Source organism: Podarcis liolepis (assembly GCF_965112155.1).
Source record: "Podarcis liolepis genome assembly, chromosome: 4".
Lineage (NCBI taxonomy): Eukaryota > Metazoa > Chordata > Lepidosauria > Squamata > Lacertidae > Podarcis > Podarcis liolepis.
The window spans coordinates 102,106,367-102,131,782 of record NC_139558.1 but is presented as its reverse complement, the minus strand read 5'-3'; the positions used below and the strand labels follow the sequence as shown (position 1 = coordinate 102,131,782).

Below are 25,416 nucleotides of genomic sequence, written 5' to 3'. Positions count from 1 at the left end.
CTGGTGTTCTAGGAAGTTGGTTTCCCTTGGCAGAGCGCCCCGCAATCCACGCTCGGCCTGCGGAGGAGGGCGGGCACCTGGGGCTTTTGTGGTTTGCAGCAGGCGGCACCTCCGGAAAGGAGCTGCTCGCCTTGGACTGAGGGACTCAGAAGCACAGCGCCCGGGATCCACCAGCAGGCCTGATGTTGCTGGACATAAGGAAACGCAAAGAGCCCCGTGGGATCAGGCCCGATGGGACCATCTCCTCCAGCATCCTGTTCTCGATGTTCTCATGGAGTCGCCTGGTGGGAAACCAGACAGCCCCGTTGTTCTTGGCACCTGTCTGTCTCGAGGGATAATGGAGCGCACCTCTGGGAGTGAAGTCAAACTGCTGCATTAACAGCACCCTGAGGTGCAAGCCTGGGCAGTGTGTACGAAGGTCTTTCTGGGCTGCCCAGACAACAAGACCCTCGCCCCCCCCCCGGCCTCACTGATGTGGTCCAGAAGCAAGAAGAGCAAGACATTTGGCACCAGCTTGGCTGCAGGAGTACAAGGCGCCATCCAACCGTCTTGCAAAGCTTCCCCATATAGTCATGTTGTTGTTGTTGTTTAGTCGTGTCCGACTCTTCGTGACCTCCTGGACCAGAGCACACCAAGCACTCCTGCCTTCCACTGCCTCCCACAGTTTGGTCCAACTCATACTGGTAGCTTTGAGAACACTGTCCCACCATCTCGTCCTCTGTCGTCCCCTTCTCCTTGTGCCCTCCATCTTTCCCAACATCAGGGTCTTTTCCAGGAGTCTTCTCTTCTCATGAGGTGGCCAAAGTCTTGGAGCCTCAGCTTCAGGATCTGTCCTTTCAGTGAGCACTCAGGGCTGATTTCCTTCAGAATGGAGAGGTTTGATCTTCTTGCAGTCCATGGGACTCTCCAGAGTCTCCTCCAGCACCAGAATTCAAAAGCCTCAGTTCTTTGGCGATCAGCCTTCTTTATGGTCCAGCTCTCACTTCCATACATCACTACTGGGAAAACCAGAGCTTTAACTAGACGGACATAACTATACGAAGAGTCAGACACAACTAAACGACTAAACAACAACAACAAACACACATGCAACAAACACACAAACCCACCAGCAGAATTCAGGCGCAAATGGTGAACTGGCATTCAGAAGCGGCTCCCTCAGCCGTTCCTCCCAAGGCTTGGCTTCCAGGCCCTTGATCATCTTGGCACAAAGGCGCTGGGGTCAGAGGATGAAATCTCCAGTACCTCTGCTTTTTTCCTGTTGAAAATCAGGCCTCGTAATAACGCAAACGCTTTCCTGGTAGAGAGGGAGACCCTGGGGAAGGGAGCTGCTGCTTGTTCTATCCTTGTATCATTAACGGAGATGAAATGGAAGCGAGCTTTTCTCCGAGGGTGGTAGGTGTCAAACAAGCCGGGCTTTGGCAGGAGAGCCAACAGCATCTGTAGTTTCAAGACGTGTGCGAGAGAACAAGACCCAAGCCCAGTAGGCGGCGAAGAAAGGTCTGCAGAGATCGTGCGCGGAATCTTTGGCATGGGGCAGAATTTTAAAAGCTTAGAACCTCAGTGTGAAAGGTGTTCCCCCCTCTCCCCCCCTCCTGAGATAATTACCCAAAGCAATTTCAGGGAAGGAAAAATGCCTGTGCAAAGTGGGGGCATTTGGTTTTCCTGCCTCCAGTTGACAGCGGAAGACTTGTGGTTACGGATGCTACAGGGAGATGTGAAATTCACTAGCGCTTGGGGGGGTCTTATAGACCACTGCAGAACCCAGGTTGGGACTGAGTCGCGTCCCACCATCAAGGTCAAGTCATGCAGTTCGAGTTGATTTGCAGGGGGTGTCTTGTCCAGCAAAGGGACGCGGATGGCGCTGTGGGTTAAACCACAGAGCTTAGGACTTGCCCATCAGAAGGTTGGCGGTTTGATTCCCTGCGACAGGATGAGCTCCCATTGCTCAGTCCCTGCTCCTGCCAACCTAGCAGTTCAAAAGCACATCAAAGTGCAAGTAGATAAATAAGTACCGCTTCGGCGGGAAGGTAAACGGCGTTTCTGTGCGCTGCTCTGGTTCGCCAGAAGCGGCTTAGTCATGCTGGCCACATGACCCGGAAGCTGTACGCCGGCTCCCTTGGCCACTAAAGCGAGATGAGCGCCGCAACCCCAGAGTCGGTCACGACTGGACCTAATGGTCAGGGTCCCTTTACCTTTACCTTTATGCTTTAAAGTACAGTCGTACCTTGGAAGTCATCCAAGCTGGCTGCTGTCACCCCGTCCTGTGGGAGAGAGTTCCACAGTTTTAACCATGTGCTGTGTTAAAAAGTGCCCTTTTATCTTTCCTGAATCTTCAGCTGATAAGAGGCCTGTCCTCTGTAAGGCAGGACACACGGCTGCCCTATCTCAGATAGAGGCCTAATGCTCTTTGAGCAGTAGAGGGATGTCATTGCCGAGTGCCTAAAGTGGAAACAGACCTCTTGCCGGCCCCACATTCCAGTTTATGCGCAGCTTGGCTCGGCTTCCTCTGGGGAGGAGCACTGCCCTCTGTTTTGAACTGACGTCCTCTTGTTCTGAATGTTAAATGTCAAGACATTCCGAAGCTGATTATTTGTTGATCTGTCCGCTCTGGAAAGTTTTATCTTGTCATCAAGCCCCGGCTTATGCACTTTAATATCTATAGTGTTAACAAGGACACCAGCCAGGAATACCAGAGCAAAACAGCAGCCAGTAGGCTTGGTCTTTATTGAAGACTGTTGCGACAGGACTCCCACCTGCCACAAGGTGGAACAAGATGGAAGCCCCAAACAAAAGAGAACCCAAACTTTTATTAGCTGCTCATCCCCATGTCACCCCCCCCCCAAACTACATCACTAATACATCACGGTTACATCATGAAAGGGGAGGTCTGGTGGCAGTAATCTGAGCATCCTGGACCCTGCCCCATGGTTCTCCTTGCCCTCCACCAAACACTCATCAAGTGTAACAAAAGAGATATTTTCATTTCCCTGTTTTGCAGCCAAGTTCATCACACCCTTTTGTCTCCATCTGGGTTTGTTATTTCTGGAATGGCTACCTGTCTGGCACTCAGGTATCAGGATGCCACATGTCTATATGAATTTCTGAAGTTTTCCCAGTGAGCCAGTACATAGATACATTTATCAGTGAATTTTACATTTGGTATTGTGCAGCAGAGGCCCTTTGAATAGATAGGAAGAAACTGTGATGAAGTGTTTTGTGGGGACAAATCACAAAAGTCACAAAAGCGATTTTGCTGATTTTGGTACTGGGCTGCATGTGCATGAGATCTGCTGGAGGGGCAACCCGCCCCCCAGCCTATACAGAAATTCCTGCAACAATACCCATCTGATTGCTCTGGGAGTCTTTTTGCTGTGCTGCATTTTAGCTGTGCATCAGATTCTTTTATTCCTCCTCTAACACACACACACACACACGCTTATCAGATCTGCTGGTTGATTTTGGCTAGCCTGATTTTAAATGCTGTCGTTATCGTGGTGTAGATTCTAGGACCCCTTCTTGGTAGTTGTGGACAGCCCTTTTCGCTATAAATTTGTCCCATCCTCTTTTAAAACCATCTAGGTTTGGTGGCCTCCTGTGGCAGAGAGTTCCATAGTTTAACTACACGCTGCATGAAGAAGTAACCTTCTTTTCTCCCTCCTGAATCTTTCTGGGATGTTCATGAATTCCAGCATTATGAGAGACGGAGAAAAACTTTTGAGATTCCTGCATTGCGGGGGGTTGGCCTAGATGACCTCTGGGGTTCCCTTTCAAGTCCACGATTCTAGGATCCTAAACTCCTTTGTCCAAATAGCGCTCTCAAGCTATCAAGGATCCTAACATCAGGGGAAGCTAAAAGCAGGCTTACCCTTTTTTTTGTACTGCTGCAGGCATAGCCTGGCCCTCGATTTTCAGCTTTCGCATGCAACGGATTTGCAGTGACTCAGAAGCAGCTGCAGGAGGTTTACTCTGTGTGCAAGGCAGAGTGACAGCTGGGTTTTGGTTTTTTTTAGTTTAGAGAAAAGGTGAGGAAGAGGCGACTTGATAAACGTGTATAAAATTATTATAATGGATAGAGAAAAGATCCCTATCTCTTAACAAGTCGACCTCTCACTGTGTAGATTTGCCGGCTGTTTTCCCCACCCCAGCCTTCCTTGGAGGGCTCCTTTCACTTTTTAATCAGCTGCGTGGCAGGCAGAAATCCAACTGGGGAAGCATTGCTAGCCCAGTGCTTTTCATTTGGGTGTATGGGGAGCCTGCTGGATTCCTGCTTCTCTGCAAGCAGGGCTGGTGCTGCAGCCCAGAATGGCATCGATTCAGTCCCTAACTGGTTAAGGACTTATGTCTGAGTTGAGAGTGGGAACCAAACAGTTCCTTTGTACTTTGAAAGCTGCTACAAGTTCAGGAAAGGGCCTCGGTTGTTGAGCTGGGCAGCCTCTCATGCCTGGGGAATTTGGGGCTTGGAAAATGTGTTTGCACTCCCAGAGATTTGCAAATGGGCTTCCTTAATTAACCAGCAACAGAAACAACAACAGCAGCAGCAACAGCAGCCAAGCGCTAGGACAAGTTGCCTTCCTTTCCCAAGAAACACGATCTGACTTATCAGAGCCACAGAAAATTAATTTCAAAGATCAAGCGTAATATCCACAGGAAATATACTTGTTCTTCGGAGACAGGTTTCATTTCTTCGTTGCATATGTAGTCCAGCTTCTCCTTTCCAAGGCGGCGTGCATGGTTCTCTGGGCCCTCATTTAATCCCTCACTACAACCCTGTGGTGGGACGCGGGTGGCGCTGTGGGTTAAACCACAGAGCCTAGGGCTTGCCGATCAGAAGGTTGGCGGTTCGAATCCCCGTGACGGAGTGAGCTCCTGTTGCTCAGTCCCTGCTCCTGCCAACCTAACAGTTTGAAAGCACATCAAAGTGAAAGTAGCTAAATAGGTACCACTCCGGTGGGAAGGTAAACGGCGTTTCCGTGCGCTGCTCTGGTTCGCCAGAAGCGGCTTAGTCCTGCTGGCCACATGACCCAGAAGCTGTACGCCGGCTCCCTCGGCCAATAAAGCGAGATGAGCGCCGCAACCCCAGAGTCAGCCACAACTGGACCTAATGGTCAGGGGTCCCTTTACCTTTACCTTTTACAACCCTGTGACATAGGTAAGCCAGAGAGGCAAGGACTGGTTTTCGGTATCGCTTCATCATGGCTGAGTGGGGGATTTGAATCTGGGTCTCCCAGGTTCTAGTTCAGCAGAACTCTAACCACTACAGCACCCTGTCTCTTGACACACGTTCCTCATCACACACATGAGCCAGTCCTCAGAGGGCAGGGCGGAAATAGCCATGCTTTCCTCCTCCGCTGCCCGTAAACCGCGGCTTGGCTCGCTGGCACGAGCAGCTGACAGCCCTTCCCTCCGTGCCGTGAAAAAGCTTCGCTTACTGATTTCAGCGCAGAAGCACGCCAAGTTGTTTCTTTCCCTTAGTCAGCTGGCAGCCTTCACACCCCGATTTGGCTGCGTTTGGACTGGGCTCAAATGGCACCTTCTGAGATTTGTGCTACCGCATTTATAGATGGAATGCAGTTTTCGTCCCACCACCCATTTCATTTTCACAGCAACCCTGTGAGGGATTCGAACCCGGCTCTCTGGGGTCCCAGCCCGACACTCTAACCACTGCACCACCGCTGCCTCTCGAGGCCAGAGATCCTTGCACAGAGCAGTCCTGACAAGAGGCTTCCTTCGTCCGCCCGGCAAAACTGATGTGCTTTTGACAAGAGACATGGGAGCCAGGCAGACGTTCAACAGGTGCAGCTTTTCCGCTGCAGGGAAGAGAAACGCCACCTTGCGCAGGAAGTCTTGCGACAGGAGCAGCCTCTGCAATGCACATCCCCCCCCCCGTTTCCATGGTGATGAGAGAGCAAAAGAGAGCCGCCAGCATACCTGAACCTGCTGTATTTACGGGGTCCCCCCCCCTTTGGAGGGGACGCCTGGGCGTTGGAAGAGAGCGCTTTTTCTCCCACATGACTCAGTTGGAAAACTACTGCGGGGAGCCTTGCTTGCTGAGTTTCCTTGCCGTTCCTGCTCCAGAGTTAATCCTCCCTGAGTCTCGGAGGAGCTGGAAGCACTTAGCGGATCGATAACCTGGAGAGAGATGAGTGGTGTAGCACAAGGGGCCCTGTTTGGCACACAGGGCCAGCCAGCATGGAGAAGGCTTGGCTTCCTGGCCCTCGGACGCCTGGGTCCCCACCTACCTTTTACCCCAGGGTAGGGGGGAACCTGTTCTGCCCGGGGCCAGATTCCCTTCCGACCAACCCCTGAAGGGCCATGTGCTCAGGTAGGGGAAGAAAAGAGGCTGGTGTGCCCTGGGGAAAGTAGCAAGGGCCAAGTATGAAGGTATGGAGGGCCACATTTGACTCCCACCGGGTCTAAGGTTTCCCAGCCCTGCCTTACCCTACGAGCCACGACTCTTCCTTCTCCTGTCACCAGCCATATAACGCTGAGCTGTTGTAGCAGAGTCGCTAAGAGCAGGCGGAAATCCTCTTTTCGGTGCAAATCCTCTTTTCTGCTAAATCTGCACCTAGGTCCGACATGCTGTCTGTGTGTCTTTCTTTGTGTGTATGACCATGAACTGGGATGCCTATTGATGGCTACTAGTCAGATTGAGGTTTGATGAGGCCTTCAGCTACTGAAGGTAATGGGGCCCTTTATATGTCCAGCTGTCCTTTGCCAACAACAAATGGACACTGTTTTTTGTGTTGAATATATAGGTATCTCAAGCCATTTGCACATATTGCCATGCAACCAGTCCATGCAGAATGTGGGCACCCTATATATATATATATGTTGTTGTTTAGTCGTTTAGTCGTGTCCGCCTCTTTGTGACCCCCTGGACCAGAGCACGCCAGGCACTCCTGTCTTCCACTGCCTCCCCCAGTTTGGTCAAACTCATGCTGGTAGCTTCAAGAACACTGACCAACCACCTCGTCCTCTGTCGTCCCCTTCTCCTTGTGCCCTCCATCTTTCCCAACATCAGGGTCTTTTCCAGGGAGTCTTCTCTTCCAAAGTATTGGAGCCTCAGCTTCAGGATCTGTCCTTCCAGTGAGCACTCAGGGCTGATTTCCTTAAGATTGGATAGGTTTGATCTTCTTGCAGTCCATGGGACTCTCAAGAGTCTCCTACAGCACCAGAATTCAAAAGCATCCATTCTTTGGCCATCAGCCTTCTTTATGGTCCAGCTCTCACTTCCATACATCACTACTGGGAAAACCATAGCACCCTATATATAGAAAGGAGCAAACCAGGGAGCAGGCTAGCAGGCAGGGCCCATGACTTACATCATAGGAGCCTATACAACACATAACACTGTTGCTGTATGTAGGTTTTATTTTATCTGTTTTCTGCCTTATATTTTGGAGATGTACATCCACTTCCCCCCCCCTTTAATTTTTTGGGCCCCCCCCAAAAGAGTGGGGCCCTAAGCTATAGCTTGTTTAGCTTATATGTAAATCTGGCACTTGTCATGATGGCTGGGCTCTGAGTCCACAGCTGGAGAAAGCAGGGACCAGCAAGAGCAGAGGGGGCTCTTGTGCCCGGATCCTGCTTGTGGGTTTCGCACCAGAGGCATCTGACCGGCCACTGTGAGAGCAGGATGCTGGCCAGGTGGGCCCTGATCCTGCAGGGATCTTCCTAGCTTCGTAACATCTAGAGGGCCTCCGTTTTTGCCCTCGATGCTAGAGCCTGCTGGTGGATTTCTCCCACACCCGATTTCCCTCTCCTCATCTGCCTCCCTCCCTCCCTCCTCCACCTTCCTGCGCATGAAAGCTCCGAGGCCTCCTGCAAAGCAGAGCTGCTCCGAGACAATTTGGCGCCGCCAGAGCGACTGGAGCGTGCCCCTCGATGGCACCGGTGGCGCTGCCACTCTTTGCAATGTCCTCAATCTCTTTGAGGAAGCAGGCATTGTGCCGGCAATTACTGGGCCCCCGATGAAAGTACGCGCTAGATGAAAGTATGCGCTAAATGTTTCTGCCGAATAGCTCCTCTGCCTATTAGGGAATTAATCTGTTTTGCTGTTCCTTTCCCTTTCATCGCTGCTTGCTTTTCCTCTTTGTTTTAGGCTGTGGAGGAGAAAATTAATTTCTGCCTGAGGAAGGATGGAGATAGGAGGGAGGGAGAAATAGCTCTGTGCTACCCTGAGGTTTGCTCTGCTGTTGTCTAGAGCTGGGGTGGGGGACCCCAGGCTGCACCTCTCTCTTACCCAGCTTCACCCCCAGATAAATTTGTGGGCTCTTGACAATGCCTCTCACTTGTCTGGTGTCAGGAGTGGGTCAGCAACAAATCACACGGAGTCAGTGAGGTTGGCTCTTTATTCAAGAAACAAAGTCAACTCAGGAGGCCAGGCCTAGTGAGCGCAGCTACTCTTCCTAGTAGAACTTGCCCCTATGAGACAGTTTGGGGGACTGAAGGTGCCTCCCTTCTGACAGATGTCTTGTCTCCTCCTCCCCTGGATCCTTCCCAAGCAATCTGAGACTCTGCCATCCCCTCTCTCTCTGCTCCTCCCTCTTTCATACCTCTTATGGTTCTGGGAAATTGGGGGAGAGGGGAGCTGGTTGCAGCAAGAGAGGGAGACATCATGGCTTCTTCACCAGCCTTCCTCATCTCTACCTCTTGGCCCCACTCCTCACCAACCTCCATTTCTGAGTCTGGACTGCCCTCTGCCCCAGACTCTCCCCGCTCACTAAGCCCTGTTGATTCTTCAGCTTCCGACGCTGCCTCCTTCCAGTCTTCTCCTTCTTCTCCCTCTGACCACTCATCACCGTCCCACCAGCACTCCCTGGGCTCTGAGTCTTCTTCCCAGTCCATGACACCTACTATAAAAAGGTAGAATTTATGGCCCACCCACTTTTGACTTTGGCCACATTCACCCCATGACATGTGGTCCCCGGAAGATTGCTCAGGAGACAGAGTGGCCCCAGGACTTAAAAACATTGTCTCCATCCCTGGCCTAGTGGTTCTGCTCTGCAAAGGATGGTCTTGTGAGCTTGAGAGGCAGCATGGATCAGGCCAATGGCTGTGATTCTTGCATTGCAGGTGGGGTTGGACTAGATGACCCTCGGTGTCCCTTCCAATTCTTATGTGTCTGAAAGTGTCACAGTCAGGGAAGGGAAAGAGCCAGAAAGAGCTCTGATCCTGCGGTTTGCAAGTGCCTCCTTCCTTCCGATTAATGTCACTCCTGGATTTGAGGGGGGGGAGCGCAAGGTTTTATTTTTTATTTTTTAATCTCTGTTGGCCAGTTTCCATCCCTGACTTCCAGTGGCTACAGATGGAAGCCAAAAGCTGCTGCAGTGCCAAACTTCTCGGCTTATTGAATCAATAAAATAAAAAGCCTGGGGAAGAATAATGGCTAATCAATAATGGATTGAACGTGGGGCTGTTTCCTTCCTCTCTGCGTAAGCGGCCATCTGCCCTGAATTGGATTTGATATACTGCCGGCCTCAGTTGGTGGGCCAAGGGAAAAAGTGGTGTTGGGTCACAGCCTGGCTATTTAGCGTTTCCCTTAATATACTCAATGCCTGAGTGTGGATGGCGATTATTTCTGGGCAATTCTGTGCCCAGAAAAAAATGGGCTGTGCAACTGACACCTGGGTCCTTGGTATCATACAGGGTTTTCCAAAGTTGGGGCTCCAGCTGTTTTTGGACTACAACTCCCATCATCCCTAGCTAGCAGGAACAGTGGTCGGGGTGGTGGGAGCTGTAGTTCAAAATCAGCTGGACACCCAAGTTTGGGAAGCCCTGGTACAATATGTGCTTTCTCTGCGAAGCAGGAGAGACGGTAAAACTAAGTGGGAGGGCATTTACAGTTGTCTGCCTGAAATGCTGAAGAATTGGTCCCATTTAACATAGAATGTCCTGAGCCAGATGGACCCGGCGTCTGACTCGGTGTAATGCTTCTTAAATTGATATGCAACATATAATCACATATCCGTGCAGAGTTTGTGCAGATGCACAAGGAAGTCGAATCCTGTTTGTGGGTTTCCCATAATGGGTATCTTGGGACGTGGGTGCCGCTGTGGTCTAAACCACTGAGACTCTTGGGCTTGCTGATCAGAAGGTCAGTGGTTCGAATCCCCACAACGGAGTGAGCTCCTGTTGCTCTGTCCCAGCTCCTGCCAACCTTGCAGTTCGAAAGCACACCAGTGCAAGTAGATAAATAGGTACTGCTGTGGCAGGAAGGTAAATGGTGTTTCCATGCGCTCTGGTTTCTGTCACAGTGTCCTGTTGCGCCAGAAGCGGTTTAATAATGCTGGCCGCATGACCCGGAAAGCTGTCTGTGAACAAACGCCGGCTCCCTTGGCCTGAAAGCGAGATGAGAGCCACAACCCCATAGTCGCCTTTGACTGGATTTAACCGTCCAGGGCTCCTTTACCTTTCCCTTTAATCTGGTTATCCGCTGTGAGAACAGGATGCTGGCCTAGATGGGCCAATGGCCTGATCCAGTAGGCTCTTTTTAGGTTTCTAAAGCCCCCCAATTTTGAATTCTGGTGCTAGAGGAGACTCTTGAGAGTCCCATGGACTGCAAGAAGATCAAAATGATCCGTTCTGAAGGAAATCAGCCTTGAGTGCTCACTGGAAGGACAGATCCTGAAGCTGAGGCTCCAATACTTTGGCCACCTCATGAGAAGAGAAGACTCCCTGGAAAAGACCCTGATGTTGGGAAAGATGGAGGGCACAAGAAGAAGGGGACGACAGAGGACGAGATGGTGGGACAGTGTTCTCGAAGCGACCAGCATGAGTCTGACCAAACTGTGGGAGGCAGTGGAAGACAGGAGTGCCTGGCATGCTCTGGTCCAGGGGGTCACGAAGAGCCGTGCTTGACTAAATGACTAAACAACAACAACCCCTACCCCCAGAGCTGCCTCGTTCTTGTGCAAACAGATTTGGAAAAATGTGTAACTCTAACTTGGGCCTTCTGTTATGCTTAAACCCTGAAAGGCTCTTGACTAAATTTCCTGAGCCCTTGGACAGCTAAATGGAGCAAAGATCTGAAGGCCATTTCTGATGAAACACATGTCTGTTCACATGAATTTGCCAAACTGCATTTCGGGCCTCCCCAACCTGGTTCCCTCCAGATGTTTTGCACTACGACTGGTGCTTTTCTTCTCAAAAAAAAACGGTGCCTGTACAATGTACCCTTGAGAATAATAATAAAAAAGCACTGGTGATGCCTCTTATCAGACTCAGCCAAGCACATCACGATGAGAGCTGTAGTCCATAAACAGACGGACGGCCCCAGGTTTTACTATTTTTTTATTTTTATTTATCAGATTTATATACTGTTAACGTTAACAATACTGCCCTCATCGAAAGATCTCAGGGCAGTTCCCAAAATAAAATAAAAAGTTGGGGAAGGAGACTGAAAGGAACGCCCTCCGTTTGGGAGGGTGAGGAGAGAATTTGCTGCTTGTGCATCGACAGAAAAGAGTGTTTGTTCGCGCTATCAATATCCGTTCACTGAGCAAACACTCTTTCCCACGAGTTTACCTAAGTGCTCAATGAGCAGAGCAGAGAAAGATAGCACAGCTGTTGTGAATTGGGATAGATTCACCTGGTATACCAAGCAAGCCGGCCGGCCTGAGTTCACCTGCTCCATTCGGCGGCGTTGGCGCTTCAGAGCCGGGCAGCGGTTTCCCCCATGTCTGCGCGCAGACGCATGCAGCACGTTCCATGCGCCAGGCTGAGTGGTTTGCGCTGGGAGAGCTTCTGCCACCAGGCACTGAATGCTTTCGTCTCTCCCTGCGCTCATTAACATGCCCCAGCTTGCTCCACTCTCGCTCCCCCTGTAATGCAATAATCTGATGCTTGAAACTTCCTTATCAGATTTGCTGACTTTAAAGAGATTTCGGCTGCCAGAGGTTCGGGTGCTCTGTTTGATGTGCCTCATTTGCATAAGGTGGGAGGGAGGGAGGGAGGGACAACAGCAGGAGGAGGGAGGAGGGGGCACCTGGAGAGGCCTGCAGGAGCATCAGTCCAGACTGCTCATTATCATCCGCTGAAGGCTTACATCACAGCCCCCAGCAAGAAAGAAGAGAAACACACACACACAGATAAGGAAAGCAGGCTGTCCGAGAAGCCACAGGAACCCCGTATGTGCCAAAGCCCTCCAGAGGCTGCTTGCCAGCCAGCATATGGTGTCAGCCACATGGGGCAATGCTATGAGCCACTGCCACAGCTACGAGATGCATACCTGCTAGGGACAGCCTTGGCCCGGGCGTGGAGGAAGGGGGGTCCGGTGGGGGTGGACCGCCCCAGGCGTCACCACTGAGGGGGGTGAAAAAATGCCGGGTGGCACTCACCAGTCGTACAGTGGTGCCCCGCAAGACAAATGCCTCGCAAGATGGAAAACTCGCTAGACGAAAGAGTTTTCCATTTTGGAGGTGCTTTGCTAGACGAATTTCCCATGGGCTTGCTTTGCAAGACGACAATGTCTTGTGAGTTCCTGCAGGGTTTTTTCCCTCCCCTCCCCTTTTCTAAGCCGCTAAGCCGCTTATCAGCTGATCCGATCAGCAGATAAGCCGCTAATAGCGCTAATCCGCTAATCTGTCAATAGGCTTGCTTCGCAAGACGAAAAATCCGCTAGACGAAGAGAATCACAGAACGGATTCTTTTCGTCTTGCAAGGCACCACTGTACCTTGGAAGCCGGACGGCTTGGCTCCCGAACGAGTCGGCTCCCAAATGATTGAAACCCAGAAGTGAGTGTTCTGGTTTCCGAATGATTTTTGGAAGCCGAACGTCCGGTGCAGCTTCCGATTGGCTCCTGCAGCCAATCGGAAGCTGCACTTTGGTTTTCGAACAGTTCCGAGAGTCGAACAGGCTCCTGGAGCGCATTCTGTTAGAAAGCCAAGGTACCACTGTATCTGAATTTCTAACAGGCTCCCCACTGTCCCTGCAACGGCATCGCTAGGGCCCAGAGCTGTGTCTGGTTGGGATTCATGTGCAGGACGGCCATAGCTGAGGCTCTGCCAATTCCCTCCCCCCAGAGGCCTTTGGGCAGAGAAGTCTCGCCAGGTGCTCCAAAGGTGAGCCGCTACCTCCTTCCTCCCTGTCCTCTTTCGACACCTCCATTTGTCTAATTAGTTAAGGCTCTGTTGACAGCAAGCCTGGAAAGCAGCCTTGCTAATTTCCTCTTGCGCGCCAAACAAACAGAGAGAAGCGCAGGGCTCTCAGCTGCAACCGGGGAGCAGCTAAGCTCGACCTGCCACAGGAGACCATAAACTACTCTGGTCTGTTTTGCACAGGTTCCCTCCCCGCAAAAAAAATTCAGACGAGAGATGCGGAAGCTCAGTACAAGCCGCATGGAGAATCTTATTTGCTGTTCCGCAATTTATGATGCGTTTCAAAGAACCGTGTCTGTAGCACGCTTAGCCGGCATCTGTCAGCAAGACCCGAATTGCCCCCACAATGTTTATTTCGAAGGGGATTTTCTCTGGCGATGTTTCCAGCCTGATACATCAATACGGGTTCCTGTTTTCTGCAGTTGGGGTGGGGCATTTTCTGAAAGCAGGGTCCTATGGGGGGCTGTTCGAATGAATCTTGCAGCTTTTGAGCTGACCTCATCAGTTTTTGGAGACTTGTAACTTGTGAGAGTTGGCAGCCTTTGTCTCGCCCTGGAGCCACAAGTCACTGAAGAAGAAAATGTCACAGAGGTGTGAATGGTTATTAAAATCACAAAGCAGCACGCGGTTGTCCTATAGGGTTGGGTAATGTGCTGATACATTATCCAAAATTGGTCCGAAGTCCACATCATGATATCGGTTTCAAAATATGTGACATGGCAATATATCATAGAATCATGGAGTTGGAAGGGACCCCTAAGGGTCATCTAGTCCAACCCCCTGCAATGCAGGGATCTCAGCTCAAGCATCCAGGACAGCTGGCCGTCCAATCTCTGCTTAAACATCTCCAAGGAAGGAGAGTCCACCACCTCTCCAAAAAGTCGGTTCCACTGCTGAACAGCTCTTACTGTCAGAAAGTTTCCTTTCTTGCAACTTGAAGCCATGAGTTCAAGTCCTACCCTCCAGAGCAGCAGAAAAACAAGCTTGCTCCATTTTCCATGTGACAGCCCTTCAGATATTGGGAGATGGCTATCATATCTCCTCTAAGTCTCCTCTTTTCCAGGCTAAACAGATCCAGCTCCTTCAACCATTCCTCATCAGGCTTGGTTTCCAGACCCTTGATCATTCTTGGTCACCCTCCTCTGAACACCTTCCAGCTTCTCAACATCCTTCTTAAATTGTGGTGCCCAGAACTGGACACAGTATTCCAGGTTGGGGTCTGACCATGGCAGAATATGGTGATACTGTTTCTTCCCTTGATCTGGGCACTATACTTCTGTTGATGCAGCCTAGAATAGCATTCACTTTTTTTGCTGCTGCTACACACTGTTGGCTCATGTTAAGCTTGTGATCCACCAAGATCCCTAGATCCTTTTCACATGTACTGCTAGTAAGCCAGGTGTACCCCATCCATAGCTGTCCACATTTCCCTTTTTTAAAGGGAAATTCCCTTATTCCGAATAGGATTCCTCGCAAGAAAAGGGAAAAGTTGACAGCTATGCCCCCATCCTATATTTGTGCATCTGGTTCTTTCTGCCCAACTGCAAAACTTTAACTTTTTCCCTCTTGAAATTCATTTTGTTAGCTTACACCTGGTTCTCCAATCTGTTAAGGTCATTTCAAATTCTTATTCTGTCTTCTGGAGGAGGGCAAATGTTGTCCCTATTTTCAAAAAGGGGAAAAGAGAGGACCCAAATAATTACCGCCCAGTCAGTCTGACATCAATAGCAGGGAAGATTCTGGAGCAGATCATTAAGCAAACAGTCTGTGAGCACCTAGAAAGGAATGCTGTGATCACCAATAGTCAGCATGGATTTCTGAAAAATAAGTCATGTCAGACTAACCTGATCTCGTTTTTTGACAGAATTACAAGCCTGGTAGATGAAGGGAACGCAGTGGATGTAGCCTACCTTGATTTCAGCAAGGCATTTGACAAGGTGCCCCATGATATTCTTGTAAAGAAGCTGGTAAAATGCGGTCTTGACTATGCTACCACTCAGTGGATTTGTAACTGGCTGACTGACCGAACCCAAAGGGTGCTCATCAATGGTTCCTCTTCATCCTGGAGAAGAGTGACTAGTGGGGTGCCACAGGGTTCTGTCTTGGGCCCGGTCTTATTCAACATCTTTATCAACGACTTGGATGATGGACTCAAGGGCATCCTGATCAAATTTGCAGATGACACCAAACTGGGAGGGGTGGCTAACACCCCAGAGGACAGGATCACACTTCAAAATGACCTTGACAGATTAGAGAACTGGGCAAAAATAAACAAGATGAATTTTAACAGGGAGAAATGTAAAGTATTGCACTTGGGCAAAAAAAATGAGAGGCACAAATACAAGATGGGTGACACCTGGCTTGAGAGCAGTACATGTGAAAAGGATCTAGGAGTCTTGGTTGACCACAAACTTGACATGAGCCAACAGTGTGACGCGGCAGCTAAAAAAGCCAATGCAATTCTGGGCTGCATCAATAGGAGTATAGCATCTAGATCAAGGGAAGTAATAGTGCCACTGTATTCTGCTCTGGTCAGACCACACCTGGAGTACTGTGTCCAGTTCTGGGCACCACAATTCAAGAAGGACACTGACAAACTGGAACGTGTCCAGAGGAGGGCAACCAAAATGGTCAAAGGCCTGGAAACGATGCCTTATGAGGAACGGCTAAGGGAGCTGGGCATGTTTAGCCTGGAGAAGAGGAGGTTAAGGGGTGATATGATAGCCATGTTCAAATATATAAAAGGATGTCACATAGAGGAGGGAGAAAGGTTGTTTTCTGCTGCTCCAGAGAAGCGGACACGGAGCAATGGATCCAAACTGCAAGAAAGAAGATTCCACCTAAACATTAGGAAGAACTTCCTGACAGTAAGAGCTGTTCGACAGTGGAATTTGCTGCCAAGGAGTGTGGTGGAGTCTCCTACTTTGGAGGTCTTTAAGCAGAGGCTTGACAACCATATGTCAGGAGTGCTCTGATGGTGTTTCCTGCTTGGCAGGGGGTTGGACTCGATGGCCCTTGTGGTCTCTTCCAACTCTATAACTCTATGACTCTATGATTCTGTGACGTTAGCTACCCTCCCAGCTTGGTGTCACCTGCAGATTTAATGAGCATCCCCTCAATTCCTTCATCCAAGTCGTTTATAAAGACGTTGAACAATAGCGGGCCCAGGACAGAACCCGAATCACAATTTGTATTCGTTTGTGATGTAAAAAATTGCTGTTTGTGGGAAACTGTCAAACCTGTCAAACCGGTCATCGCTTAGCAACATAGAATTGTAGAGTTGGAAGGGACCCCAACGGTCATCTAGTCTGACCCCCTGTGATGCAGGAATCTCAGCTAAAGCATCCATGGCAGATGGCCGTCCGATCTCTGCTTAAAAACCTCCAAGGAAGGAGAGTCCACAACTTTCCGAGGGAGACCGTTCCACTGCTGCTCGTGATTTCTTCTTCCCCTGTTGCTCTGTACTATAAAACAACAGTTGTAATATTTTGATGTATTTTTAATTTTTGTGGGAAGCTGCCCAGAGTGGCTGGGGAAACCCAGCCAGATGGGCAGGGTACAAATAAATTATTATTATTATTATTATTATTATTATTATTATTATTATTATTTAAATGTAAGTAAAATGTATCAGCTGTAAACCACTAAGTAGTAGAAGTTGCCAGGAAATTAACCCATTCGCCTCTACATAGTTCCGTCCTTATTTCAGGCTTCGTGTTATCTCAGTACATCACAATGTTTAGCTGGCGAAAACCAGACGTTTCTCAATCCTAGATCCACCGGCCTAAAGGAGGGCTCGTGGGAGGGGCTGGGTTCAGGAATACCAAAGAAGAATGTCAATAACTCTAGAATGATCGGTTGCAGGGCTTTATTAAAAGAAGGTGCCTTCCGGGTCTCCCAGCCTTTGCAGACACGGGACAGACACCGCAGCAAGGAGATGGCTTGTCCGCAACCAAGCTAACAATCGTTTATGCACAAAGCAGTGTGCGTCAGTTTGCCCAGACCCTCCCCTCCCAACTGGCCGGTGAGGCCATAGGTGGCAGCTGTCCAGAACTTCTCCCCTCTCTGGGCCTTGAGCCGAGCATCCCAAGGCCTACCGATAAGCGCCGCATGAAAGCCAGCCAATTAGCATACATCAAAGCAAGTGAATGCATAAGCATGTATGAGCTCACTTGTGCAACAACGGCCAATTAGTTTGGGGTTATCTTGACTGCCAAGATGGCGTTTGTAGGCCTTCAGGAATGTTTCATCTTTGGCTCAGCAGAACCGGAAGGATCACGGACCAAGGTCACAGAGGCTCAGGTGCAAAAGATAAAACGGACAAGGAAATAAGAAGGCAAGGAAAGCCTGATGGATCGGACCAGTGACCTGTCCAGTCCAGCATCCTGTTCTCACAGTAGCTACCCAGATGCCCATTGTGGACAGCCCACAAGAGCCCTCTCCCCTCCTCTGATTTCCTGCAGAGGGAAGAACATTGCCATCCTAGCTAGTTGCCATTGATAGACCTCTCCATGAATTTGTCCAGTCCTCTTTTAAAGCCATTCTGTGCGTTCTTGGCTTTCCATCTGCATGCGGAGCATGTTTGGGGGGCAGCCATGCTTCTGAATCGCAGTTGCTGGAAGCCACAGGAGGGGAGAGTTGCTCTTGTGCTCGAATGCTGCTTAAGGGTTTGCCATGGGGGCACCCGGTTGGCCACTGGGAGAACAGGATGGATGGCCTAGATCAGCCTTTCTCAACCTGTGGGTCCCCAGATGTTGTTGAACTGCAACTCCCATCATCTCTAGCTACCAAGGCCACTGCCCAGGGATGATGGGAGTTGTAGTCCAATAACATATGGGGACCCACAGGTTGAGAACCGCTGGCCTAGATGGACCATTGGCCTGATCCAGAGCAGGCTCTTATGTTCTGTGATTCTTATGACCAGACCCAGACTCCTTGAAGGATCAGCTTGAAACCTTGGAGCCCAGAAGGAGCCCAGGGCTACAGAGGATGTTGTTGGCCTTTTAATGGGCCACAGGCAGCATTCAGGGGGTGGAGCCTCTTGTCAATGAATCTGTAGGCTCTAAAGATCTGCCCAGGACATCGCTGAGACAACTCACATCTTCTGCCTCAGCAGTAGTGGTGCTAACCATGGTCCCTCTCCAAGGTGCTGATCCTCACATTGTCTAGCCCAGCGGTTCTCAACCTGTGGGTCCCCAAATGTTATTGGACTACAACTCCCATCATCCCTGAGATCTGGCCTTGCTAGCTAGGGGTGATGGGAGTTGTAGTTCAATAACATCTGGGGACCCACAGGTTGAGAAAGGCTGCTCTAGTCCAATGGTGGAGAACCTATGGCGCGCATGCCAGAAGAGGCACTCAGAGTGCGCCATCGCCCCAGCACAGCCGGCAGAAGGCAAGGGTGGCGCATCGAGTCCTCAGCTCAACTTGTGACCGAGTAGAAGCACCTCGGATGGGGTGTTAGGGGGCGCAAAATGGAGCCACAACCCCCAGGACGTGCATTTTCCCTTGGGAAGCCTCCGCTGTGTGGGGGGAGGGCGCAGCACTCTGCACGCACTCAGAGGCACGCTGCTGCCTTGGTGGGCCACTGAGGGTTCTGAGCAGCCACCTTCCTCCTGCTGCTGCTGCGAGGTTGAGGCTTTACACACCCTCCCGCCGGGGCCAATGGGAGGTGCCTGGCAGGGCGCGTCACACGGGAGCCGGCAGGGGAGGATGGCATCGCTGGCGAGTCTCAAGAAGCCACTTTGTTCCAGCACCAGGTAGCCAGGCAGGGCCTCCTCCGTCCCGTCCTCCTTGCCCCTCACTTGAATTTTGGGAGGACTCTCCCTGCTGCAGCCCCCCCCCCCAAACTCTGAGACAAGCCTAGCAAAATTTCTCTGTGCATCTGTTGACTGCCTTGGAAGGCGCTGTACTCTTCTTCCTCGGGGGTTTTCAAGAAGAGATTTGATGGCCAGCTGTTGGGGATTCTTTAGCTGAGGTTCTTTTTTAAAAAAAAAAAAATTATTAGTTTTTTAACATATCATTTTCAACAATAATTAAAGTATCTTACACAATTTTTTTGACTTCCATCAACCACATCTGAAATTTTCCCATTCTGTTCACTGAATTTACATTTCTTACTTTCACTATTACATTTAAATCTCATAACTAATATCTCCATTCTTTCTCTACTTTACAATGTTTCATATATTCCTCCTTACAATTGCTCTTCAAATAGTTCAAATATTTCTTCCCATCTTCTGTGAATCTCTGGTCCCGCAGCTTTCGAATTCTTCCTGTTGTTTTATCCAATTCTGCGTCGTCCATTAACTTTGTCTGCCATTCTTCTTTTGTCGGAATTTTTTCTTGCTTCCATTTCTGGGCTAACAATACTCTTGCCGCTGTTGTTGTGTATAAAAACAATTTAACATCTCGTCTATTAATGTCCTCACCTATAATACCAAGTAAAAATGCTTCTGGTTTTTTAAAAAACGTGTATTTCAACACCTTTTCCATCTCATTATATGACGCTGCACTTCTGTGATTCTGTCTCTGATTACATCTGGCTGCAAAAGAGGAGGGAGAGACGTTACTTCATATTCTCCAGAGTCCCCCCCCCCAAAAAAATATCTCACCCCCAGGCCAAGTCCTGATACTCCTTGTGTCAATTTACGTTGCAGGGAGTTGGTTAGTCACTATTCCTACATGGCAGGGGGGTTGGACTAGATGACCCTTAGGGTCCCCTCCAGCTCTACAGCTCCAAGATTCTAAGTGATGCCCTGCCTGCTGTCATTTCAGCATGCTTTTTCCTGCAAAAACTGCATTCTCGGGGGACAAACTAGACATTTGGGAGCGTTTCCTCCCGAGATTTCAGAGGAATACTTTGCATCGGGAAATCTTAACAGGGTGGTTCAGCAAGACTTCAAAGCACGTACAGGGTTCCCACCCTTCCCACCTGTTGGATTGAAAGTAAAGGACTTTCAGTCCTTCTGCCCTGGTGCCTCTTATCTTATAAACTCTGGTGCTTCAGCAATGATGAGTGTCTGGCTGTTAGTTCTGCGATAAGGGGCTCCGTGAAGCATCTGCAACCTCCTTTTATAGATTTCTGGTTTGTAACGAGCTGCTTAAGACGATAGCTTCGCCTGTACATCCTCTGGTGGATATTAACAAGGCTTTAGCGAAGGTGGAGAAATGATTTAAGGGACATAGATAAGGATGCAGAGACCAGCCGCCACACAGGCTGCGAAGGCTTTGAAGTCCTGCTGTTGGAAAATGGACAGCGTGTTAAAATATGAGTTTCTGCAAGAGGAGCGCAAGGAGCGCAGAGAGGCAATGCCTGCACATCGCAAGAATAAGGCTATGTTCCCAGTAGTATTGCCTGGCTTATTGGCCGTCTTAACAGGGCGATGCAGCAGCAAAAAAAGCTAATGCTATTCTCGGCTGTGTCCACAGAAATCTGGAGTCCTAATCGAGGGAAGTCGTAGTCCTGCTCTATTCTGCCTTGGTCAGACCACACCTGGAGTCCTGTGTCCAGTTCTGGGTACCACACTTTAAGAAAGCCACTCCCGGCTGCATCACCCCCTGGCCAGCCAATCAGCTGGCTATGGGGGCGTGGCCTACCCTATTTAAGGCAGGCGGGGCCGGGGATCTCCCTCTTTTGCTGCCAACCAGCTGTTCCTGCTTTTCCCACCCTCCCACCCTATAAGGTTCTCGTTCCTTGACCTTGCTATGGACTGGTCGCCGTTGAGGGGCCTGGTAGGAATTATTCCACTTGGCAAATTGGCACCAGCTACTTGGTTTTCACCTACCTCTTTGCAAACCATCACAACTTTCTTGGTATTGGCAGTTAAGCATTGGTATAGTTCAGTAGATGGAAGAGGGGAGGTAGCGCCATCACCTGCCCCACATATTGAAGGGTAGTCCGATAAAGGATTCCAGGGTGTGTGGCCACGCACTGGATCCGCACCCTTCCCCAAATTGGCCCCCCTGCCAAAACGGATCTGGGTCTCTCCCTTGTTCCCCATCTTTGCCCTCGGATGCCTCTGTCTCGCTGCTAATTTGCATGGCGAAGAACTTCCCTTAATGAGCTCCCTGGTAGGGAAACAGTTGCGGCTGTCATGGCAACTGCAGGGCTTTGACATCCCTCCCTGGGAGGAGTCTCAGCAGGTGCTTTGGGGGGGGATCCCCCCTCCCTGCCTCTGCTCCTCCCCCAATTCATCCATCTCCACCTTTCGGCCAGGTGTGAGGTGTGTGTGGCTGTCTCTGTTGGGGGGGGGGGATTCCAAATGGGGAGAGAAAGTCCCCTCGCCTTGATGGGCACCCAACCTCATTAGCGTCTTTTATTTCCTAGGGAGGTCACGCTAATGATTTACTCAAGTTGCTCTGATTCTTATTTGGGGAGGGGGGAGCGCCGCGCAAGAGAGAGAGGAAGCACGGCAATGAAAAATTCATGGGACCATAATTAAAACATGACAGCCCACAAGGTGTCTACATATTTGCCGGGAACGCGTGATGTCAATGGGGGGGAGGGGAAGCGATGCTTTATTGCAAATAATTTGTTGTTGTTTAGTCGTTTAGTCATGTCTGACTCTTCGTGACCCCCTGGACCAGAGCACGCCAGGCACTCCTGTCTTCCACTGCCTCCCGCAGTTTGGTCAAACTCATGTTTGTAACTTCGAGAACACAGTCCAGCCATCTCGTCCTCTGTCGTCCCCTTCTCCTTGTGCCCTCCATCTTCCCCAACATCAGGGTCTTTTCCAGGGAGTCTTCTCTTCTCATGAGGTGGCCAAAGTCTTGGAGCCTCAGTTTCAGGATCTGTTCTTCTAGTGAGCAATCAGGGCTGATTTCCTTCAGAAAGGAGAGGTTTGATCTTTCAGTCCATGGGACTCTCAAGAGTCTCCTCCAGCACCAGAATTCAAAAGCATCAATTCTTCGGCGATCAGCCTTCTTTATGGTCCAGCTCTCACTTCCATACATCATTGCTGGGAAAACCATGGCTTTAACTAGACGGACCTTTGTCAGCATGGTGATGTCTCTGCTTCAAGTTACAAGAAAGGAGATTCTGAATAAACATCAGGAAGAGCTTTCCGACAGTAAGAGCTGTTCAGTGGTGGAACGGTCTCTCTCCAGAGGTTGCGGACTCTCCTTCATTGGAAGTGTTCAGACAAAGCTTGGATGGCCATCTGCCAGGGATGCTTGAGCTGAGATTCCTGCATTTGCAGGGGGTTGGGCTGGATGACCCTCAGAGGTCCCTTCGAACTATGCTATGATTCTATGAGCCTAGTATAGAAGGTGCTAAGAAGATGGCAGGCCGAGAGGAGGAGGAGTTCATCTGAGGCAGAGAACTGGCAGAGAAAAGGGCTGTGGCTCAGTGTCAAAGCCTCGGTTTCAGATGCAAAAGGTCCTACGTAGGGCTGGGAGGAAACCCAGAGCGGCTGCCAGTCAGGGTAGACAATATGGAGCTCGATGGACCAGTGACCTGTCTCTGCGGGAGGCAGCTTCCCTGCTTCCCTCTGAAGCTGCAGAGACATGGAATGCCCTCTTGCTTTTGAAACATCCGGCTGCTTCATGGGCTGCGGCCGGGTGGTTTGTTTTCGTGTTTCTCTGGAAGCAGCTGGGTTGTGACGAATAATAGCGGGATTTCCTTTGCACCGCCGCCTCAAGAAAAACCTTTGAAGGCCCGCGGGCTGGGAAGCGACTGCTTGCTTGCTTGCATCCCGGCCTTCCCACCCCCCCCCCGAATACCTCGCCCTGGCGTTCCAGCTGAGAGCTTTCCGTGGATCCGGGGAGGCCCCCTTGAGACCCAGTCAAGGAACAGCTTTCTCTCTCTCCCTCCCTCGGTCGTGACTGCTGCTGGCTGCTCGCTTGGCGAGCCGGAGAGCCCTGATGAAGGGGGCGCAGGGAGATTCGGCTAACAAGCCCCCCCTTGGCTTTGAAGACAGGGATGGAGTCTTCAGGAACGCGGTTACAGAAGACTTGACGAAGCGGTAAGGGATTGCGCGGGGACGAGATCAGAGGATGCCGCAGCCAGAGCCCAGTTACGGAAAATCATTCCCTGAGAAGGGAGCCACAGCGCCGGTACAGCAGATTCATTTTTCCAGAGCGGCGGTTTCTTTTTCTTACTCGCTGAGATGCATCAGTTACAGATTGCTTTTCGTCTCCCGCAGCTGTTCCCTGGCGAATGAAGAAGGTTGTTGTTTTTTTGTAGGGGAGGGTAGTATCACCTGGAGAAGCACCCAAAGTCTTAAGTACCTAATGATGTCATTGGGCTACTACCTCTTTGGGGGGTGAGGGTGCTATTGGACAGTGCCTGTGACATCACTGCTGGCTGGCGCTCAGGGTGGTCCTCACCCTCTCTCGTGCTGTGCATTTTTGGAAACTTTTCTAAGTTTTATTTTCTTTTTTTAAAAAAAGCAGTAGGTTTCTGTTTTGGTAAAATCCTTGTTCACTTGGGTGGATGAGCTATCCAGCAAGCTCTTCAAATGTGGGAGGGGAGCGCTTCAAAAAACAACACACTTCCGCCATGAGAGTCTTTTTATTAATGCATTTTCAGTCCAGTTTTCTGAGCTAGAGTGCAAGAGAAAGAAAGAGAGAGGGAGGGAGGGAGAAAGGGAGGGGGGAATTTATTGGACAGAAAACACGTCCTCCGTAAGAAAAGAACAAACTGTGTGTTTTTTCCTAGGGCAGCCTTTCCCAACATGGTTCCCCCACCCAGATCTTGCTGGACTTCAACTTCCAGCACCTGTGCTGGCTGGGGGGGGGGGCGAGTTACAGTCTGGCAACATCTGGGGGGCACTGGGTTGGGAAAGGCCGCCTTAGAGCAGAAATGCAATTTAGCTATGTTCATCTTTGGGATTGCACAGGCACTAGGAAATGGACACCTGTGAGGTAATGCTTAAGAAATCTCACGTGAGTGGGACTGTTCATTAAGACGCCCATCGCAGACCCACCGCAGGGACCTCTGCCTTCAGGCTCAGGCTGGTAGCAACTGGGGGAGCATGGCCTTCTTGGTGGTGGCCCCCCAATTAAGGAGCGCTTTCCCCAGGAAGGCTTGCTTGCCGCCTAATTTACTGGGGCTAAGGCAAAAGGTGAAGCTGATTTGAATCTCTTGTGGTGTTTAAAATAATAGAATCATAGAAGTGTAGAGTTGGACAGGACCACAAGGGTCATCTAGTCCAACCCGTTCGTTGCAATGCAGGAATCTTTTGTCCAATCGGGGACTCAAACCCACAACCCTGAGATTATGAGTCTCATGCTGTACCAACTGAGCTATATTGTGGTGAATATCATTTGTTTGGTCTTGTATATACAGTGGTACCTTGATTCTCAAACTTAATCCGTTCCGGAAGTCCATTCTGAAACCAAAGCGTTCCAAAACCAAGGGGCGCTTTCCCATAGAAAGTAATGCAAAATGGATTAATCCGTTCCAAACTTTTAAAAACAAGCCCTAAAACAGCAATTTAACATGGATTTTACTGTCTAACGAGACCATTGATCCATAAAATGAAAGCAATCAACAATGTACAGTGGTACCTCGGGTTAAGTACTTAATTCGTTTCAGAGGTCCGTTCTTAACCTGAAACTGTTCTTAACCTGAAGCACCACTTTAGCTAATGGGGCCTCCCGCTGCCGCCAGAGCACGATTTCTGTTCTCATCCTGAAGCAAAGTTCTTAACCCGAGGTAATATTTCTGGGTTAGCGGAGTCTGTAACCTGAAGCGTATGCAACCCGAGGTACCACTGTATTGTGGTCACACAATCAATCAATCGGTAGCTGAACTGGGTTCCACACAGTCACAAAAACAGAATAAAAAAGAGCCTCAAAAATGCAAAATAAATAGCAAAAACAGACAGACCTCAGCGTAACGCTCAAAATGGAAGTGTGGCTCTCAAATCGGAAGCGTAACACTCAAAACGGAGCACGTTTGGCTTCCGAAAAATGTCCCCAAATTGGAACACTTACTTCTGGGTTTGCAGTGTTTGGGTTCCAAGTTATTTGAGTACCAAGGCGTTTGAGAACCAAGGTGTTGTTGTTGTTGTTTAGTCATTTAGTCATGTCCAACTCTTCGTGACCCCCTGGATCAGAGCACGCCAGGCCCTCCTGTCTTCCACGGCCTCCCACAGTTTGGTCAGACTCATGCTGGTAGCTTCCAGAAGACTGTCCCACCATCTTGTCCTCTGTCGCCCCCTTCTCCTTGTGCCCTCCATCTTTCCCAACATCAGGGTCTTTTCCAGGGAGTCTTCTCTTCTCCTGAGGTGGCCAAAGTCTTGGAGCCTCAGCTTCAGGATCTGTCCTTCCAGTGAGCACTCAGGGCTGATTTCCTTCAGAATGGAGAGG

The 25,416-nt window shown here is 50.1% G+C and overlaps 2 protein-coding genes across 7 annotated transcripts in view; both read left to right on the top strand.

The window, feature by feature from the left end:
* Window positions 1-25,416, top strand: part of ARRB1 (arrestin beta 1) — a 558,582-nt gene that overhangs the window by 43,824 nt on the left and 489,342 nt on the right. For 3 of the 6 annotated variants that reach the window (XR_014525196.1, XR_014525197.1, XM_083499790.1), the window contains exon 1: window positions 22,813-23,066. The exons of 2 other annotated variants lie outside the window; for them this stretch is intronic. Coding sequence is in view for 2 of the 4 variants with exons in the window: in XM_083499790.1 (XP_083355916.1) it covers window positions 22,966-23,066 (101 nt within the window). In the remaining 2 variants the exon portion in view is untranslated. Of the gene's footprint in view, window positions 1-22,812; window positions 23,067-25,416 lie in introns of those variants that run through there. One more of the 6 variants, XM_083499791.1, reaches the window with a different exon arrangement.
* Window positions 1-25,416, top strand: part of ATG16L2 (autophagy related 16 like 2) — a 205,755-nt gene that overhangs the window by 114,395 nt on the left and 65,944 nt on the right. The window lies entirely within an intron of this gene.